Consider the following 22364-nt stretch of genomic DNA (forward strand, 5'->3'; position numbering starts at 1 on the left):
ATACAGAAAGGGATGGAGGTTACACATTTGTCACAACTCAAAGATTTAAGATCTTTGCATTATACTGTATGTAAATTACACTTCAATTTTTAAAAAGGAAATGAGGAAGGAAGCAGGCAAGCATCTGTCCAATTAAACATGATAGATAAGGAGTTCCCGTTGTGGCTCAGTGGTAACCGAACCTGACTAGTATCCATGAGGATGCAGAATCCATCCCTGGCCCCACTCAGTGGGTTAAGGATCTGGCATTGCCATGAGCTGTGGTGTTGGTCGCAGATGCAGCTCAGATCCTGTGTTGCTGTGGCTGTGGTGTAGGCTGGCAGCTGCAGCTCTGATTCTATCCTAGCCTGGGAAATTCCATATGCCATGGGTGCAGTCCTGGAAAAAGAAAAAAAAAAGACAAAAATAAATATGATAGACTGATCATATTAGCTATAACATCTCTTCTAAAAACTCCACTAAAATTAGAGTAAAGGAATAACATGCCCACGAAGACAAAGAAATTAAGATAGTTCATCCCATTTTTGAAAATGCAAAGTAGACAAAGAAGTAAAAACTGCCAGAGTAGAGACTCTCCAGGTAATATGCTTATAGAAAGTAATAAGAAGCTGGCTTATTCACTCTTCTGAATCCTGGGAGCCTTAAGCTGTTCCCAGACAGGAAACTAGAGACTTATTTCCTGGACTCTGGGACCTGTAACACCAGGGAGCAGGTCCCATCCATGCATAGAGCACTTGTAAGAAGCTGTTGAGCACCTCAAGCTTAAATACAAATGAACAAACATTTGAGGAATACCTCTACCATGTACGAAAGAAACTCAAGCAAACTGGGAAAAGGAACTCAGAGGAAGCAAACAATGCAAGGAGCAGAACAAAACATTTAAATAAAATTACAACTAACATTTTTAGAGCGAGAAAATGGAAGATACTCCAAAAAATAAGTATACTGTAGAAAGGAAACAAATAACTGATAATTGAACATATGATAGCAAAAATATTTAAAAGTCAATAGAAAAGATAAAACTCAGTAAACGTTCCAGAAAGTAAAACCAGAAGGCAATAGATAAGGCCTTAGAAGAAAATCTAGGAAGTTCAATTTCTAGTTAACAGGAATGCCAAAGGGAGCAGAGAAAATAGAGGAAAAAGAAATCATCAGCCTATACAAGAAAATTTCCCCAAACTGAAAGACAAATTTCCAGATTAAAATGGTCCACCAAATGTTCCTCCCAGAAACTTAAAATACACCCTCACTAAAGCACAAGGCTGTGAGATTCCAGCACACCTGGGAAAAAGGGGGTATTCTAAAAGCTTTTAGAGAGAAAAAATAGTTTACATAAAGAAATGTACATAGGAATTGCTGTCGTGGTGCAGCAGAAGCAAATCCGAATAGGAGCCATGAGGTTGTAAGTTCGATCCCTGGCATCGCTCAGTGGGTTAAGGATCCAGTGTTGCCATGAGTTGTGGTGTAGCTCACAGACACGGCTCAGATCTGGTGTTGCTGTGGCTGTGGTGCAGGCCGGCAGCTGTAGCTCCAATTTGATCCCTAGTCTGGGAACCTCCATATGCCACGGGTGCAACCCTAAAAAGCACACACACACACACAAAATGTACCTTATGTACATAAGCCTTACATAAAGACTTAAGAGGGGCACCTGTCCTCTCAACAGCTCTCTGTAGCTAAAAAGCGGCGGGACAGTGCCTTCAAAATTCTGAGCATCAGAGTTTCAGCCCAGACTTTAATACCTACCAACAGTGTCTGAGAGAAAAACAAGGATATTTTCAAACATGTTAAAACATGGACCTTCTATGCACCCATTTTTAGGAAAGTACTATAAGCTGTCCTCTAGTTCAACAAGTGAATGAGACAAGAAAATGATAAAGGATTCAGGAAGTCAAGAAGACCGGAAAACAAGGAAGAGGGAGATCCAGGTGATGGCACTGGTAAGTCTACTGTAACATTTTTACAGGAGAGCCAAGGGGGAACCCATCCCACAGGGTTACAGCACAGGGAACTATATTCAAGATCTTGTAATGACCTAAAATGGAAAAGAATTGGAAAAAGAATACACACACACACTTAACTGAATCCCTTTGTTGTACATCTGAAACTAACACTCCAAATCATCTATACAGCAATAAAAAATATTCAGTGTGAGAATAGGGCACAGAAAGGTGAAAGTAGAGTGCAAGAGCTAAATCTTTACCTACTGATAATAGGTGAGTCAATTATTTTCTATAAGAGGAAGTCAATAGAGTCTTCCTGAAATGGATAAACCAAGGAAAGGAAGAGAAGCATATCAGATGAAATACGAAGATAGATAGGAGAAGGAACTGATACAAGAGTTTAAAATAGATGCTTTTAGAGAAAAGAAAATCATGGACATGAGAAGAGACTTGTGGTTGCCAAGGGGGAGGGGAGGGAGTGGGATGGACTGGGAATTTGGGTTAATAGATGCAAACTATTGCTTTTGGAATGGATAAGCAATGAGATCCTGCTGTATAGCACTGGGAACTATATCTAGTCACCTATGATGGAGCATGATAATGTGAGAAAAAAGGATATATATTTGTATATGAGACTGGGTCACCCTGCTGTACAGTAGAAAATTGACAGAACACTGTAAACCAGCTATAATGGAAAAAAATTAAAATTATTAATAATTTTTTTAAAAACTAATAAAAAAATAAAATAGTTGCTTTTGGGGCCTGAGACTAGGGAGAGGAGTTAGGTCAGGAAACTACAGTATAAGGCTTTTAGTAGTATTGGACATTTTTTTAACTTTGTAAAAATTAATGTATTTTTCAATTCTCCAAAAAAGTGAGGAGGGTTCATTTGATAATCTGGGAGGAGAGTTTCATTCTGTTTTCCACTTTTATTAAATTATCCTTTTGGTTGGTAACCAAGAGGCTACATTGCCCTTCTTTAAATATTAGATTGAGCCAACTTGGTATAGTGTGTATAACAAACACGTGTATAAAAGAAATTTCATATTCTTTTACTTTCTGAAGTCTGATTCCAAGTCTCCATATGGCTTGAAATTCAACCCCAGTCATTACTGAGCTTCCTCATCCTTTACTTGAGGGTTATGCAAAGGTCCTGGGGCAAAGCATTCCAGAGACTCTTGGTCTGGGTCACACCAGCTTTCCCAGAGTTTTCTCAATCCGCGTGGTTCTGAGAGGCTGCCCCCCTAAGGAGTAGAGCCCTGGGGTCTTAAGAGGAGATGGTGTGCTCTTTGCCTCTGAGGTCAGACCCCTCAAGAAGGCACACCCCTGCTTGTGGTAGAACCCACAGGCCTCCATTCCTTCCTGCCTTGGGGAATCACTCCAGCCCCCAAGTCTCCCCCACCCTCCCTTCTAAAATCTACCTGAACAGCTAAGGCTTTCAGGAAAGATTTAAAGAATTCATCCTCAGGTGAGTACTGATTGTGGCTCAGCGGTAGCTAACCTGACTAGGATCCATGAAGATGTGGGTTCGATCCCTGGCCTCGCTCACTGGGTTAAGGATCTGGCGTTGCTGTGAACTGTGGTATAGGTCGCAGATGTGGCTTGGATCTGGACTTTCTATGTCTGTGTGTAGGCTGGCATCTGTAGCTCTGATTCAACCCCTAGCCTGGGAACTTCCATATGCCATAGGTGTGGCCCTAAAAAGACCAAAAAAAAAAAAACTATCTTCAAGCTGCTTCTGCTTGCAACCCTTCAAGCACCACTGGGTTAGGATATCAAAGAGCCGAACTAGCTTGGAATGAGAGGAGGGGAGAATGTAGAGAGCCACACGCAAATTTCTATCTCTATACAATTCTGTTTCCTTGAGCTAGAGACCCTGAAGAAAGCCAGTCACCAGGCCTTTGCACAACAGGTCCCAACACATTTCCATCAAATATGGGAGACCTAAGACCACTGATTGCTCACTCAGTCAAGGGGGTCCCACTCAGCCCAGTATGAAAAGAACAGCTGGGAGAGCTGGAATAGTTCCTACCTCAAACAGGCCTTCTTAGGATGCCCCCTTCCTCTCTAGCCTCTGTGTTTCCTTTTACACTGGACCAAGCTCTCATCAGTATCTTAGTCTGGAAGCATCTACCAGCTGTGAAACACGCACTAAAGAGCTGAGTGGCATTGACAGCAGTGGGAACCGAAATTGGACATCAATGCAGTCCTCAAAGCCTTAAAGGGACCCTGGTACCTAGACCTAACCTCAGGCACCACTCCTAACACCAGCTCAACCCTCTGCCCCAAAAGTTTTCTTCAAATGGCCAGATTGGAGCTAAACCATGAAAAAAAACCATGGAGGCAAATCTGCCCCATGCCAGACTGTTTTTTAATTCTGTTCACTAACTTAAAGTGATATTTTAAACTGTTTATTTATTTATTTTTCTAGGGCCATACCTGTGTGGAATATGGAAGTTCCCAGGCTAGGAGTCAAATCAGAGGTGCAACTGTAGACTTACTCCACAGCCACAGCAACATGGGATCTGACCTGCGTCTGCAACCTACACCATAGCTCATGGTGATGCCAGTTCCTTAACCCACTGAGTGAGGCCGGGGATCAAACCCACATCCTGATGGATACTAGTCAGGGTCTTAACCCACTGAGCCACAAAGGGAACTCCTAAATTTTTTTAAATAATTCATAAACAAACATGGGTTTTCATAAACTATTCAGTGTTAATGATGTTCCCTAATCATGTGTGAGAACATCCAGCCTGCAGAAGGCAAGAGAGACCCCAACTCATTGTGCAAAGTAATTCCTTGTCCTGCAGGTGGGAGTCCCTGTGCTCCCAAAGCCATGGGCACTGGTTTAATGCTCGCAAAAAGAAAGCTTCCAAGATTTCACCAGGCAGACGTCGCTGGTTTGGAAGGGATTGGTTTTAACATTCCACCTCAGCCAAAGAACAGGATACTTGGAAGCTTTTAACAAAGGATCTATTAAAACTTGCTTACCACCTTTCAATCCTTAGCTCTAAAAAATAATCCTCAACTAACATAAGTAGGGGCATTTTCTGAAGCATTAACATATTAACATATTATTGGTATTCATTGTAGAAATAAGGAAGATTGTAGAGCTATAATTGACTAAATGTTGGTATTGGCTTTGAACTAATACGGCATTGATTTTTGAAACAAATCAAAATTTCAGAAACCACATGATCACTTTAAATACAAGTACAGCATAGCATTAACTGGCTGAAGGCTTTGACTTTCAGCTGAAGGAATGCAAGGCCGATTCGACAGGTGGGTAAACCTACCCACTAAGGACAGTCATGGACAAACGGCCCAGCCCGCTGACCTGGCGGCCCAGAGGCCCCTCAGCCTCTGCTGACACCTGGTGGCAGACAGTGGGCAGACCACGCCAAGCCCAAAGAAAATTTCCCTCCACCTAAACCTGCTGCCTGGACCTATGGTCTGTGTAATGGGTATTGGCTAAAACGGCAGGAAAGGTGTTATATTAGAGGAAGAGCCACTCCGTAAGATCTTTAGATTAATGGCCAGGCATTAATCAGCACCAATAAAGAAGCCTGGACAGGCTTCTAGAAAATTCAAATGGAAAAACCTACTTTTCCAAGATTGTTCTTCCCAAAAATGATATTTGTTTGAAGAACCTCTGTGTATCCACCTCTATGGAATTTATTCATTCTACCACCTCCACCCTCATCCCCGTTCTAAGCAAGTTATAGCCAGAGAATAGAGACAGGGATGGCCTTATTCTTTTAAAAGGGGGATTTAAATTGTTCTCTTGTTGTTAATTAACTCAGTCCTAATCGGGAACAATCCCAACCAAAAGAAAGGAGACATGTACAAGAAATATTTGACAGATATCATGTGCTAAGGGTTAGTTGGAGCCAAGGGCCAAGCCCCTCAGGCAATGGGTTGGGATGGGAAGATCTCTTGGAAAAAGAGAAAAGAGTTCTTCCTTGGGTCTCAAGAACATTGCTTGGCTGCACTGTTGGAGTCAACAGGTCAAGGAGAGAGAATTGGCAAACAGTAGCAAATACCTGACTTATGAAGGTCTAGCTCTACTGCCCAATGGCTGATGTGGGATAACCTCGTTCTCTGTCTAAATTATCCCTCTGTGTAATGGGATGAATGGTCCTCTTTGTGAAAATAGGAACACGAAGCTGTCCCCAAATACAGTATGTGTGTGCCAGGCACCCAGCTAGGCTATCTCACCCAAGCTGAGAACAATCCTCTGCAGTCAGTGTTATTACCCCCCATTTAACAGGAGAAGAGACTGAGAGCTGGAGAAGCTGAGCTGCTTGCCTAAGGTCACACCTCCATGCTGGAGACAATGTGTGTATCCTGCCATCCTGGGGCTGTTTGACTTCAGAGCCAATGCTCTTTCTTCTTCCTCACGCTTGCCTAGAACAAACACTGAAACATAAATAATTCCAATACTTGCAAAAGCGCACCATTTGCCTTTTTCAATTTGTATAATTTTAAATGTCACCACAAGTTTACTTCTAGGTCACTTTTAAAACAAGCAACTTTGCTTTAAGGCAAATGGGGAAAAAAAAATCCTGCTGTAATTTCTACAGTTGTAGAATTCACTGTGCAGTTTTCTACTCAGCTTTCCAGGGACAGTTCAAACAGAAATAGATGAAAATCTAGGACACTTATCTTGCCTATTGCAAATACCTAACAGTATTTTTTTTTCCAGATGGTAAAAAAGCCCTCACATGAGGTTCAGGATGGCTCCCAGGCACACAAAGGGATTGCACAGCAAATAGAGCTGTCAGCTGTGTGACTATACAGGCATGGCAGCAACCAGGTTTACATCAATAAACACTAACTTAACAAGATTTTTTCTTTGTCTTTTTTGTCTTTTTAGGGCTGCACCCATGGCATATGGAGGTTCCCAGGTTAGGGGTCCAATAGGAGATGTAGTCGCTGGTCTACGCCACAGCCACAGCAACGCCAGATCTGAGCTGCATCTGTGACCTACACCACAGCTTACAGCAATGTCAGATCCCTAACCCACTGATCAAGGCCGGCGATCAAAGCCACGTCCCCATGGATGCTAGCTGGGTTCATTAACCACTGAGCCACAACAGAAACTCCTAACTTAACAAGATTTTTTAACCTCATTTCCTCAATTCCATTTGAAACACATATGCATTTCAGCCTGCTGACATGGCCTAGTCTACATTACTGTACAAACCTAGATGCCTGTTCTTCAAATAAAAAAGCTTCTAGAACTTATCCAATCTACTTTGGGTCTATTTTGCTGTGAGCTGAGCTTCAAGAATCTGTAAAGTTTAGCTTTACAATTCAAATACAATCTCAAAGTCATTCCTTTGTTCAAGAACTATTTATGCTGGTCTATTAAGTGCTAGTGCAGATAGATAGATAGATAGATATAGATATATAGATATGACATCCTAGTAGGAGACATATAAAAAAAAGATTTTTAAGAGTAGCATTAGAGGGACAGAGACTGCCTCAGGGGACAGGCATTTGCTATTTTACACAAGGCGAGCAGGAAAGTCTTCTTTAATGGCATTTGAATAGACACCTGACAAAAATGAGAGGACAGCCTACAAAAATAACTGGGAGGAAAGCCATTGCAAGCAGTGGGAAGAGCAAGTGCGAAGGTCCTGAGGTGCGAGTATGTTTGGCATGTACCAGGAAGAGAACCAGGGCCAAGGTGGCTGTTGCAGTGAGGGGAGATGCTAGATGAAGCCACAGATGTGTCAGGGGCCATCACGTAAGGGCTTGTAAGGCTCAGAAGGAAACCAGCTTTTTCTCTGAGTGAAGGTTTTAAGCATGAGAGGATCTGACTTATGTTCCAGAAGAATCATGGTAACTGCTGGGTAGAGAGTTGTAGTGGGGTAGAAGGGGGAACAGGAAGCCCAGTTAGAAGGCTATTGCAATAATCCAGATGAGGGATGCTGGTGCCTCAGACAGCTGGTAGTAGTGAAAAAGGTGATATGAGGCTGGACACTAGATATACCTTGAAGGTAGAACAAATAGGACTGGCTGATGAACTGGATGTGGGGTGTTAGAGAGATGACTCCAAAGTTTTTGGCCTGAACATGTGGACAACAAGAGTTATTTCCTTTGCGAGGGAAGACTGAAGAGGAACCAGGTTTGGGGAGTTAGCTCAAAAAGACCTATTAACCCCTTTACTGGAAAGTAGCCAGTTAGATGTACACGTGTGGGAATCATGGGAGAGATCTGGGCTGTTGTAGAAAATTGGGGTTCCACAGCATCTAGTTGTGATTTAAAGTTGTGAGATGCATGAGGTCACTGAGGGAGTAGTAAGGTTAAGAAGATGAGAACCAGCAAAAGAAATCAGATGAGTGGCCAAGGGGAACACAAGGAAGCCACATAAAGTGTTAGGAAGAAAGCAGGGTGCCAACTGAATCTGTGTCAAAAGCTTCTGATAGGATAAGTAAGTTGAAAACAGAGAATCATATTCATATTCCTCTGGTAACAGGGAAACCATTGGTGATTCTGACCAGACTCATTTCAGTAGAGTGATGGGGATGGAAGCTCAAATGGAAAGAGTTCAAGTGATGGAGTTCCCATCGTGGCTCAGTGGTTAACGAATCCAACTAGGAACCATGAGGTTGCAGGTTCAATCCCTGGCCTTGCTCAGTGGGTTAAGGATCTGGCATTGCCGTGAGCTGTGGTGTGGGTCGCAGATGCAGCTCGGATCCCGTGTTGCTGTGGCTCTGGCGTAGGCTGGCGGCTACAGTTCTAATTCGACCCCTAGCCTGGGAACATCCATATGCCATGGGAGCAGCCCAAGAAATGGCAAAAAAGACAAAAAAAATAAAGAAAGAAAGAGTTCAAGTGAAAATGAGAAGAGGGAGTTCCTGTCATGGCTCAGTGGAAACAAACTCGACTAGCATCCATGAGGATACGGGTTTGATCCCTGCCCTTGCTCAGTGGATTAAGGATCTGGTATTGCTGTGAACTGTGGTATAGGTCACAGATGCGGCTCGGATCTCGTGTTGGTACAGCTGTGGCATAGGCTGGAGGCTACAGCACTGATTTGACCCCTAGCCTGGGACTTCCATATGCCACAGGTGCAGCCCTAAAAAGACAAAGAAAGAAAGAAAGAAAGAAAGAAAAGAAAGAAAGAAAGAAAGAAAGAAAGAAAGAAAGAAAGAAAGAAAGAAAGAAAGGGAGGAAGGAAGGAAGGAAATGAGAAGAAAGTGGGAAAAAAGAGAGTGTGGGTAACTGTTAAGGAGCTTTGCTAAATGTAAACTATGACAACTGTTGTGGGAGGGTCAAGATGGGAGATGTTACAGCACATTTATATGCTGGTGGGGATGATCTGGTGGAGAGGGGAGATGTGATGATATAGGAGAGAGAGAGGCCAAGGGCTGCTGTGGGGCCCTCGCATGCTCGAGAGGCAGGAATGGACGCGCAAGTAGAGGACAGACTCAGAAAGGATCACTACCAGTTCACTACCGTCAGAGGGGGACACAGTGGTGGAACAGAAGCAAGCTATCTTCAGATGGCTTCTATTTTATCAGGGAAGTAGGAAGCAAGCGTGGCAGCTCAGAAAGAGAGGTATTAGAACTAAGGTCCCAGGAGAATAACGGAACTAGGGAAGTGTAAGAACTTCAGGGCAGCATTAGGAATTTATTTCAGCTTAGCAGTCACAAATTAAAGCTTTGTCAGTCAACATGTTTTGAACCAGGCATGCAACTATTCCAGAGGTGTAGAGAAGGCAGAGTGGGGGCTCTTCATGGATCAGCAGGTTAAGAACCCTACTAGTGTCCACTAATATGGCTTGATCAGTGGGTTGGGGATCTGGCATTGTTATAAGCTGTGGTGCAGGCCACAGACACGGCTCAGATCTCACTTCGCTGTGGCTGTGGCGTAGGCCAGCAGCTGCAGTTATGATTCGACTCTGAACCTGGGAACTATGTGCCTCAGGTGCAGCCCAAGGAAGGAAGGAAGGAAGGAAGGAAGGAAGGAAGGAAGGAAGGAAGGAAGGAAGAAAGAAAGAGAAAGAAAGAAAGAAAGAAAGAAAGAAAGAAAGAAAGAAAGAAAGAAAGAAAGAAAGAAAGAAAGAAAGAAAGAAAGAAAGAAAAGAAAGAAAAAGAAAGAAAGAAACCTGGGGGCTGGGCATTGGTAAGGAACAGGTCTGTACAAAGGAATGATGAGCAAGAACCAGAGAATCTCAATTAGGTTAGAGGGACAAGCAGTGAAAAGATGACCTATAGTCAGTGGTCTTGTGAGGTTGAAGAACTGCAGGAGGGGGGCACCAGAGGGAGAAAAATGGAAAGACAGGAGGCAGTGGTTGGAGAATGAGAGGCATGAGATTGAGCTGAAGCTGTGGACTAGGATGTGGTTACTGATGATGACTATGGCTAAAGTGTTACTATGGGAGTGGCTAAGATAATAGGTGATAAGTATGTGGCAGCTGAGCTGGCCAATGACCTGAGAGGCCTCATGGTACTGGGAGGTTTGTCTATATCAAATTACGACAGGAATAGTATTATTGGCAAGAGCCAGGAGCTGAGTATGCAAGGAACAAGGGGGACTGGCACAGGGTCCTGCAACAAGGGGGTGGGGAGGCAGGTAATAGAGTCCAATGGCATAAGGCACACAGCTGGGGGTTCTGGGGAGGAGGAAAGGGGCAAGGATCAGGAAATTAAATGGGATTCTTGTTTTTTACTAAACAGGATTTAACAGTGAAATGACCGAAGATGACAATCCTTGATCTTTCTGGCTCCCATATCCCTCCAAGTGAGAAAGGCAAGGAAGAAGCACACACAATCAGAATCTTCAGAGTACTCTGCTCACTCGCAGACCAAAAGAATATCATTATTGTGGGTGGCATTTTTCCTGCGTATTGGCCATAAGAGGAATGAGGCTAAAACCAAAGGTATGAATTTCTAAAGCAACATTCCCCAAACGTTCTGCATTCCCCATATGGTTTGCCTCTGCTTATTTCAAGAGTTGTATGGAAGTTCTCTTGTGACACAGGGGGTTAAGGATCTGGCGTTTTCACTGAGGCAGCCTGGGTCGCTGCTGTGGCATGGGTTCAATCCCCAGCCTGGGAACTTCCACATGCCTCAGGATCAGCTGAAAAAAAAAATTTTTTTTTTAATGTTTTAAAAGTCATATGAGGAGTTCCCTTCATGGCTTAGCAGCTAACAACCCAACTAGGATCCATGAGGATGCAGGTTTGATCCCCAGCCTCACTCAGTGGGTTAAGGATCCAGCATTGCTGTGAGCTGAGATGTAGGTCACAGAAGCGGCTCAGATCCCACGTTTCTGTGGCTGTGGTGTTAGGCTGGCATCTGTAGCTCTGTTTCAATCCCCAGACTAGGAACTTCCATATGCTGCAGGTGTAGCCCTAAAAAGAAAAAAAAAGAAAAAAAAAAGAAAAAGAAAAAAAGTCATATGACATCATCTGAGACCTGAAATGGATTTTCTCCATCTTAGGTCTCAGGGCCTATGAATGACATTATGTACTGAACACTCATGTGAAGAGCTAGAAGCACAGATGAAAGTAGGCTCACTGCTCTCATAAAACCCACATTGTACAGCAGCATGACACATATCCTGTATGCTTCTTTTAAATCATTACATATGATCCTCTCACTGACTAACAAAGTACCAAAAATGAGTCTCCAAAGGCCATTATCCAAAGTCAATGTTAGTATTATAACTCAAAATGCACATTTGGTGATGGGGGACCGGCCTCAGGTCTGATTCATTGAATAAATATATCTCCTCTTATGAAGAGAAATGACGAAAAGCTGTGCTCTCCTCCACCACATCCTCACTTCTTATAAATCCTGAAAGTGTGCAATGGAAGCTCGAGAGTGGCCATGAGCTTCAGGCAAGATGGGCCCTTTCCAGGCCCACAGAGACCCAAGACCACCATCATGACAGTGGAATTCAAAATATTCACCTCAAACCAAGGAACGATTCCACTTACCTCAGTTACCCTTGCAACCTGATTAACCACAAGAGCATTTTAAGAGTAAAATGAAGGAAAACTGCTCATAACCACTAATCAGAGCCCCTTCCCCAACCTACATGCATGTCTACACAGTGAAGAAAGATAACCAGAATCTGGATCCTCGGACACTGTCATTCTTGGACTTCCCCATGCTCTAAAGATGTGGTTCAGCAACCTCACATTTTTTCACCCCCCTGTCCTGCGTGCAGGAAGTAGGAAAGCTTCCCCGTCATGAGCGACAGTTTTCCCAAGGGACACAGGCCGAGCCACCTCTCTGGGTGTCCCACATAGGCAGGGATATCATCACTTCTCTTGCATGTGTCTGGAACAGGCAGAAAGACAAGGGACACAAAACAACTTCACTGGGGCAAAAAGCTCCTCGGACTCACATAAAACTAGGTGTGGTTATAAAGTGGGGCTAGGGCCTGGATGCCCCTAACGACAAGAAGAGAAAGTTAGGTTCTCTTCAACTGAGAATGGCAAAGATGCACACAGAAGGGATGCCAATCATCACCTCTTGGCCTGTGGTTGACAACACTGTTTCTCCAAGTGACGACACTTGTTCTCAGTAAGTAAAGGATGTGGTATCTGGAGCCAGAAGAAACCTGCTCTTTGACTTATGAGATTTAAGTCTTAGGCAAGTGGCTTAATATCTGAGAAGGTTTTTGGCTCTAAGATGAAGTTGATGCTGGAGTCCTCACTGTGGCACAGCACGTTAAGGATCCGATGTTGCCACAGCTGTGGCATAGGTCACAGCTGCAGCTCGGATTTGATCCCTGGCCTGGAAACTTCTATATGCCATGGATGCAGCCAAAAAAAAAAGATGAAGTTAATGCTGCTGTACTGCTCATGAGTATCATATGACATTTGATGAGCACTTACCTCATGCCAGGCCCTGCTTACTAAGTCCTGTGACTGTATATGAATTTATACTCCCATTGACAGTGGAGGCACACATCACTGCCAATACTTGTTACCAAAGTCTTTACTTTTTGCCAACTTGATGAATGAAAATGATACTCTGTTGTTTGAATTTCCTTGAATAATAGGATGTGCATCTTTTCTCATTTTTATAAGCCATATATGTTTCCATTTTAACAAATTTCTTCTTCCTTTTTTTTGGGGGGGGGGCTGCACCTGTGTCATATGGAAGTTCCCAGGCTAGGTGTTGAATCAGAGCTGTAGCTGCTGGCCTACACCACAGCAATAGCAACACCAAATCTGAGCTGAGTCTGCAACCTACACCATAGTTCATGGCAACACCAGATCCTTAAGTCACTGAGCATGGCCAAGGATGGAATCAGCATCCTAATGGATCCTAGTTGGGTACATTACCACTGAGGACAGGAACTCCTTACAAATTTCTTCTTTACAAAATGTGTCCATTTTTCTGTTGCAGGTTGGTCCTTTTCTTATTGAGTTCTTCATATTTTCTGGAAATGAATCCTTTCTCTACAAGTGCAAGTAGTTTCTCCCAGTCTTTACTTGTTCGTTTCAACCTCTAAGTTTTTTTGGGGGGTGAGGGGGTCAATTTTTTCATATAGATACATCAAATTCAGCAAATTATGACATTTTTATCTTGTGCTTTAAGAAGGCCTTCTCTACCCTAAGGTCATAAAAAGAATTCTTTTTTTCTAATAAATTCATCATCTTGTTTTTCACATTTATTTAATTCATCTGACATTTTCGTGAATGGTAGGAAGTAGGATCCTTAATTTTTTAATGCATAGGCAAGTGCTAAATATCCATCTTTTTTCCACTGATTACAAATACTACCTTTATTACATACTAAATTTCCATATACATCAGTTTCTATAGGCTAATCTACTCCATTGATTTTTTGATCTGTTTCTTTATTATAACCAAGCTGTTTTAATAGCTTTAAAATAAAATAATTTTTTGACATTTGATAGGCAATCCCTCCTCCTTTTTGTTTTTCCAAATAGATCTTGGCTCTTCTTACACATTTGCATTTCCAATGAATCTTAAAATCAGTTGGTCAAATCCCAATATGAATACTGTGGGATTCTGACTGAGGCTGCACTAAGTTACAGATTAGGTATAAATCTACACCTTTACTAAACTAACACATCCATCTATGAACATGTAGTATCTCACTCTTTTTTAAGGTATTTTATGTTTTTTTTTTTTTTTTTTTTTTTTTTTTTTTTTTTTTTTTTTTTTTTTTTTTTTTTTATGTTCTACAGTTAACATTTTTATAGCTTTTGTGTACATTTCAAGTTCATTATCAAGCACTTTTTAAGGCTCTGATTAATTCTCATAACTTGTCAATTGATTCTCTTGCAATCATATTGCCTGCAAATGAATGTTTTGTCTCCACCTTTCCCGTGACTGTAGTTCTCATTATTTTTCTTTTTTTTTAAGGGCCACACCCATGGCATATGGAGGTTCCCAGGCTAGGGGTCTAATTGGAGGTAGAGCTGCCAGCCTACGCCACAGGCCATAGCAACACCAGATCCCAGCCACGTCTTTGACTTATACCACAGCTTACCACAACACTGGATCCTTAACCCACTGAGCAAGGCCAGGGATCGAACCTGATACTTCATGGTTCCTAGTCAGATTCCTTTCTGCTCTGCCATGACCGGAATTCCTCATTATTTTTCTAATTGGCTACAAGAAGCAGAGCAGTTCTGCACAGTACTTGTAATAGTGGTCCTCCCTGTCCTATTCATCTAATAGGTTTGCTTAAGCAATTCTCCATTAGTAGGTTTTCTGTGGGTAACTTTCATCAGGTGAAGGGCATTCTGTTCTATTCTGGTTTTATTCATGCATGAAGCTGCACATCGTCAAATGCTTTTCTGGCATCTACTGAGATAGCATACTTTCTTCTTTATAAATATTGTGAATTATGTACATTGGTAAGTCTTCTATGTTTTGAACTAGTTTTTTACTCTGGTAAAAGCCCTTTTTGATTGTAATATATTTTAATTTTTGATTTTTATTTACATCAGTGTTTACGAGTGAAAAAAAGCCTGTGTGTAACTTCCCAATATATACCAAAACAAAAAATTAAACATATATACATATTTTTGCATTATTTGTTAAAACTCTAAGCTCTTTCACTGTGCTTTGCCTTTACATATGCTGTTCCTCCTTCCCAAAAGCCTTTTCCCTATTTTCTTCTAAGCAAAAATTCCTGTTTAATCTTTTAAAGCAAAGCTCAATTGGTACTTTTTTTTTTTTTTTTTTTTTTTGGCTGCACCCATGGCATGCAGAAGTTCCTGGGCCAGGAATCACGCCCATGCCACAGCAGCAACCTGTGCCACAGGGTGACAATGCCAGATCCTTAATGCTCTGAGACACAAGGGAACTCTGGTACTTCTTTTAAAATCAAAATTAATCCACACAGAATTAATTATCCTGTAATCAATGCTTCCATAGCAGTTTTCATCACTATTACATTAAATTTACTTGCTTGTAAATGTTTCCTCACTTACCAAAGTAAAAATGGTGTCTTCTTTTATTCTTTATTAACTCCCCAGAAGCCTAGGTCATATGTTCATTCAGCATTTGTTGAATGAAAGAAGTAATGGATGATGTAAATAAAATTTGTGGTTTTTTTTGCTTTTTAGGGCTGCACCTGTAGCACATGGAGGTTCCCAGGCCAGGGGTTGAATCAGAGCTATAGCTGCCAGCCTACACCACAGCCACAGCAACGCAGGATCCGAGCCGCATCCGTAACCTACACCACAGCTCACGGCAATGCCAGATCCTTAACCCACTGAGCGAGGCCAGGGATTGAACACACAACCTCATGGTTCCTAGTCAGATTCGTTTCCGATGCGTCACGATGGGAGCTCCTAAAATTTGTTTTAGATAAGTCTGTATTAAGTCATTCAACAAAGTAACACCATCCTCTGGTTATGTTAACCAGACTTTCAAGATTGAATTTTTAAGAATAGGTTTTCTTAAGGTAGCCACAATGAAACCAATTTGCCCTACTAGCAATTTTAAGGATTCACTGAGTAATTCTAGGGCCAACTAACCTCTCTCAGAGTTCTGATAAAGTGCATGTTGGCTGAGAGGCCCCATTCAATCCACTGTTCTTCAGGTGCTACTAGTCAGCCATTAAAGTCATATATTATTTTGAAAGAATTTATCATCCAGGACGAAGACTTGTTCTCAATGAACAATTTTCTTTCAGAAGTACAAACATCCTGTTACCTTCTCTCTCCAAATAAATGAGTTTGAGTCTATGGTAGACTGTTCCTGAAGTCAGGAAACATAGCTCAGAAAAAAAACACATGTCAGCAATGTTATCTGTGTGGGCTGTAATATGAAAAGAAAAAAGAAATCCTCTTATATCAGAAAACCTCCCTAAAATATACCCAATTCAATTTTATGTGTGGTGGTATGTACCATGGTGAGTGAAAAGATGCCATTCATAGTCGTAAGAGACTAAGAATCCCTGCCAGCCAAAGATAGTAACAGAGGCTCTAATTTAGAATCTACGGAAGAAAACACTAAATAAACAGAATGACCTTAGTCTTAAAATCTTTTTAAAGCATCCAAAATGCAAGTCACCAAATGACCTCTAATTTTAGAGAAACATTATATAACTAAAGAACCAACATTCTATGGTGATTTTTGAATAACTACTTCTTTCACTTAAAAAAAATAAAAGCATTTTATTTTTACAGATTTTACATCAAATGGCAGAGCCTGGGATTAATTTTTTTTCAGTTTATCTGTCAATTTCAAAAACTCACTAGTGGAATAAAGAGCTTAATACAAGTATGCAAAAAGGAAGCCCCATGAGGTTTTCACCAGGATGAAATGGGATTAGCCTTGTAGTTCTTATAGTCTTCTTCACAGAAGAATGCAATTTCAGTTTCATTGGCTGAAAAAAATAGAGAAAAGAAAATGGAAAAAAGATTTAATGAAAACTAGATTTTAAATAAGTATGGAAATCCATATTACTTTGTTTTAGTGCTTTAGGCGCCTAAAGTTAAAAAAAAATGAGTTATTTGTTTGGTTTCACATTTCACAAAATCAACACGAAGTTGTAGTTATAAGACTCTAGAATTCAACTAGCTTAAAAGTAAAAAGAAATATAACCCAAAAAAATTAAAAACAAGAATTAACACAAGAATCTGGTTTTTAGGAAACTATAAAACTGCTCATTTATACTTCTCTTAACAGTCCTAGAAATAATAAGCCTTTATTTTTTTTTTCAAATTTGCTACTCAGTTACTGGAGGAAAAGAAAAAACTCTTCTTTTTTTCTCTGAAATTAGCCTGTAGGTATAATAATTTAATACTTAGAGGATCAGTAGAATATTTTACAGATCACTTTACATTCTCCCTCATGACCCATCAAAATATGTGTCTGAAGAAGTTAATTTTTTGTCTGCTTATGATTAATTCATGAGGCTTCAACAATATGCAAAGTGAAAGACACAAATTGGCTTCTACCGCAATACCTTCAAATACCTCTAATTATTCACAGGGGATACAGCACAGCTAAAGGACCCACAAAGGTTCAGAGCAGTCACAATTCTTTCAACCTAGCAGGTCAAGGACTCTGTCTTCTAAAACAATAAGTCAGCAACATTATTAATTCAGACTGGAGACAAATCTGATGGAAAGCCTTCCAATTATTAAACATGCGATTCTTTAAGGTGTTATGCCAACAAGTTCCACATTCATTTTTTAAATTAAACCAGAAGTTAATATAGTCTGCTTAGCTTTTACAGAAAGAGAGAAAGGGCCTTCAGAAATCTTGACAAGAAAACAGACAAGATTATTTGTAATGAATACTGATCACTCAATTAACATATCCTCTAAAAACAGACAAGTAAAACTCTTCAAGCCAAATAAACAGGATAATAAGGAAGGATGCCAAGGATTACCACCAGGTCTTCTAGTTTACAGCTCTCATCTCATCATTAGAATTTATCACAGAAGAATGAAACTGAAGAGCTTAGCACAACATTTCATTAAAAATTTTTTTGCTGGTTTTAAGAATAGCAAACTTAATGCTTCTCAAACCTAAATTACCTATGATCTTTACAGAAAATATAGAAATGTTGAAAGAAAAAAATAAAAATCACCCATAATTTCAGATTCTCATTCCAGCCCTAAATCTTACATCTTTAAGATTAAATGAAGATTAATCTTAATAAAAATCAGGTTACAACTCTTGTCACAATGAGCCTGGATTGGGGGGAGCGGGGGGGACAGACAGAGCAGAAAGAAATTAGGAATCAGTGAGAGGGGCTATAAACAAAGGCACCCTGGGCAAACAGTAAGTTAATGTACGGTTAAATTTTATAAGAAAATATTATTTAAAAGAATGGCTAAGAGGCTCTACACTTAGAATCAGTAAAATGTTGAAAGGGGGGCTTCAAAAAATTCCATATTCAATGAGAAGATATTTTGAGATCTGTCCTTTATATAAAAAGCTCTTGGGGTTTCCTTTTTTGAAAGGAAGCAAGCCCAAAGGTAGACCTACATAATTTGCAAGTGGTTCTAATATCATCCTCCTAATGGAGAATGAGCAAAAGCACCCTGTTCTTAATAATCACAATGCAAGGTTGCATCCACGATGTGCTATTTACATACAGAACTTTACACAGTGCTTTGCCCACACAGCACTTTGCTCAATACACACGAACTGTAATTACAATTTTCACTTACTGCAGTTAACATTTATCTGCACCCCTTCTGAGGAACTAATACAGTGTACGGATCATCAGTACACCAATAACAGGTTCAGAATAAACAGATATAAAGAAAGAACTGACAAGGTATTTTTGTTTTAACACTACAAGTTCTCTTGGGTCTAATTAACTTATAGATCAATCCATTATTTATGTAATACATATAATATAGGCTCAAAATGAGATCATCTAAGGTAAACATTTTATTTTCAGATGATTTTTTTCAGGAAAACTAGACTGACAAATGGGTTAAACTCAAATGCTCCGGGTTGATAAAATTTTTCACCTTCAACAAACTACAGAACAATACACAAGTTAAGAGTTATTCTGAAGAGTCAAAAGTAAGACATAAGATCGATTTTAAACTTTAGTGATGTGATTCTCAAACAGAAATAGAATGTAACTTTTTAAAAAAATCTATAAAACTGTCAAAAATATTTGAATGATTTCATGTACTTAAAGCACAAATATGCTTGCCAATTAAAGTGAAAACAAATTACAAAAAGATTTTCAAGACCTCTATATAATCACCTTCTCCACAATTATCCCTTAAATTCCTGTTTCCCCAATTCTATTTAAAATGGCTCCGGAAGAACCCTCAGGAAGTCTGCCATGTGCCCGTCCCCCAGGGCACCTGATTCTAAATTAAATGTGCTGCAGGCGGCAGTGCACTCAGGTGCATAGCGCCTTGGCATGTGAATCTGAAATGAAGGTGCGTTCTCAAATCCAATAAATACACTGCCAGCTCAATCCCTTTGTCTTACTATCAAATGAAATCAAGAACCCTCCAAATACATTTGTGGATCATTTTAATACTGACTTTGAAGTTTAATGAAATGAACACAAGCCAGGACACTCAAAACTGTTGGACACGAAATTAATAATTAAGAATTTTATACTGTTTCCATTATACAGCACAGGGACATACCCCTTGAACAGGAAAATATGGGTTAATGACTCTAAATGTTTAAAATATAAGAAAAACCTATTTTAAATGTAAAATCTCAAGAAAAATTAAGAGTGATGTACTTAAGCTCCTCAACTAACTTATTGCAATAAACTCACATATCAACGAAGGTTTACTATATAGTTTCTAAATCCCTAGCTTTCTACTAGTTGGGACCAAAGTCGTGTGAGGCACAGCAACTGAGGAAACTAAGGAAAGAGACTGAGACAAGTGTCCTGGCTATAGGACACAGAATTAACACATTACAGGGCAGACTGTAATGTGATAACAATTACAGATTATTGGCAAAAAAAAAAAAAAAAATGTACAGGAGGGACATGGTGTGATTTCTGCCACAATCCAAGACTAAAAGGACAAAGTTTCACCCTCTCTCCTGCTCCAGGATTATATCCTATTCTTGCAAGTTTCACAAAATCCTAAATTACAAATCATTCAAAACCATGCTCACAGCTTAGTTATATTTCTAACTTTTCACCAGAGGAGGTCAACAATCCAACAAATAGTTTACAACTGCCGTGCCTTTTATTTCATATTTGCTTGAGGATCTGTTCCCAAGCTGGCAGAGAAGATTTCAAACTATCCTAAAGACAACAAAGAGTAAAATGAATTTAACCTTTGATAGACTGGACGCTGGGGTTTCTACAACCATGAGGGGAGGGCAAAAAGGGAAGAGTCATGTCTGGGAGGTTTCTTCTGACCCCCTGGCTCTGGGGGACAAATTCCCTGAGCCCTCCACCTACTTTAGCAAGGATGTTCAATGTGAACCATCGCTGTTAGGATGTTAATGTGAACAGTCCATCTTAACATGCTCAGCAAAGGAGGAAAGCATGTATGCCCCCAAGATATCTGTACCCAAAAGAGAACAGGAAAGGGACCCAACCTTCAGGAAACACAATCAAACATGATCCTGATAAAGGAGTGGGAGCCAAGGAACCTACACTATGAACCATCCACCCAAGATAACCGAGAGGTATTAGGCACCAAGACTGCAAACAGGAGTGACACACAAAATGAAAACAAATCACAAGAGAGTTGGGAATTATTACGGGATCTGGCTTGATGCGAACTTTTCCCACAGATAAGCACTTAGGGCTTGGCCCACTGTATCTTGTTTTAAAATATTTCCAATAAAACATAATTGGCTTTAGAAGAGTTATCCTGCTCCAGTTTCCTTCCTCAACCAGAAAAGATTCAAAAGATAACAGGAGTAAAATGTAGCAAAATGAAAGAGATAAAATATCACCCCCCCAAATATTTAACATGCAAATTTATTACTTAGGGAAATTAGCCCATTAAACTATAATTGTTAATAACAAGATAAAAATCTTTAAATTATAAATAAAAATTGTAGGTAAAGCCTTTTTCTTGCTTCCACAAAGCAAATCTTTTTACTTATGTATTTTAGAACTAAATCCACAAGCAAAAACTTCCCCTGATGTCAGATGTAGAATACACAATTGGGATCTGCAGTGCAGATAAAAGGCCAAAGAATTTCTCCGTGAGAAAAGACATCTTCAAACAAGTTTGTTCCTCTAATTTCCTCTCCTCATAGTCTCTCTTTTCCTTTCATGATTTTTACAGAAAAGTCATAATGATACATTTGTTACATTGGCATTATTCCCATGGCAACTGGCTGTGATAGCAAAAGTGACAGCTCTACAGCAAGATCAAGTGGTAAGAAAGGGAGAGAGTGATGACTTAGAATTTTTCTCTTAAACCTCTTAAAAACCTAACTGGGCATGGCACCAAGAGAGGGAAAATTCCCTAGAAAAATCGCATACTTTTACAAGGTATCACTTTTATAATTCTCTGCTCCCACTTAGAATTTTGTGTTGCTCTCCAAGGACCATCAACTCCTTCCTGTGTATAATAACTGTGGCCTCTTCTCCAGGGTACAGCAAAACTGCTCTGGGCAACAAAAGGGAACATGCAGGAGCGGGGATCACTCCCCATAGGAACCAGAGTCACCCTGGACCAGGGCTGCACACTGGCCAAGGCAGGAGAGCAGTTTCAAGTACCACCCTAAAGCCAGTGGAGAACCCACAAAAAGGATCTGATTCTAATCAAAGATCTGTGGCCTTAAAACAATGACAAAAAGAGGGATTTGATGTATACCTTTATATGTGGTTTGTTACATAAGTCTAAAATTAATGACAATTAAACCAACAACTGGATGTTTTAACAAATTCAAAACATGTGCCAACTGCCTTCTTCAAAACAGTTTCCAAATAAACTAAGTATTTTTGAGGGCCTTTACATGCACTGCTGCAGATGTTTTGATATACATTCTTTTACTCACTGCTATGACAACCCTCTGAAATAGGTTTGATATATAAAAGTAGTTCAGAGACTAAATGGCTTCCAGGTGGCCACAAAGCAAGCCAAATGCACAGCCTTCATTTAAACCAATTTTCTCCGAATTTAGGAGTTTATTCCTTAAAATCAGGTCCTTAATTTACAAGCAATGCATATAAATTGTAGAAAAAACCTGAAGTTACAAGAACAATTAGATAATACAGAGAAGGGGGGGGAAATCAATTGCTGGCAATGTCACTATCTAGTGAAACCATTTCTAGTTTTAGCATATCATCTTTTCTCTATATACAGATGCACCCATGTAATATGGACATTTAAAAATAGTAATAGTAGCACACAATATAGTCTATTTCCATTCAATAAATGAAGCTCTACATCAACAATTTGCAAACAGGGAAGATGAGAGATAACACCACCACCCTTCTGAAGGCGTTAACACAACCTCAGGGGAGTCACATCGTTGAGGAAGCA

At 40.3% G+C, this 22364-nt stretch overlaps 1 protein-coding gene across 4 annotated transcripts in view; it reads right to left on the bottom strand.

The window, feature by feature from the left end:
* The window catches only part of C15H2orf76 (chromosome 15 C2orf76 homolog), a 60056-nt gene continuing 54249 nt past the window's right edge, over positions 16558–22364 (bottom strand). For all 4 annotated transcript variants that reach the window (XR_001301352.2, XM_005671633.3, XM_003133285.4 and 1 more), the window contains one exon: positions 16558–16789. Coding sequence is in view for 3 of the 4 variants with exons in the window: in XM_005671633.3 (XP_005671690.1) it covers positions 16713–16789 (77 nt within the window). In the remaining variant the exon portion in view is untranslated. The remainder of the gene's footprint in view (positions 16790–22364) is intronic.

This window comes from Sus scrofa, chromosome 15 (genome assembly GCF_000003025.6).
Source record: "Sus scrofa isolate TJ Tabasco breed Duroc chromosome 15, Sscrofa11.1, whole genome shotgun sequence".
Taxonomy (NCBI): Eukaryota; Metazoa; Chordata; class Mammalia; order Artiodactyla; family Suidae; genus Sus; species Sus scrofa.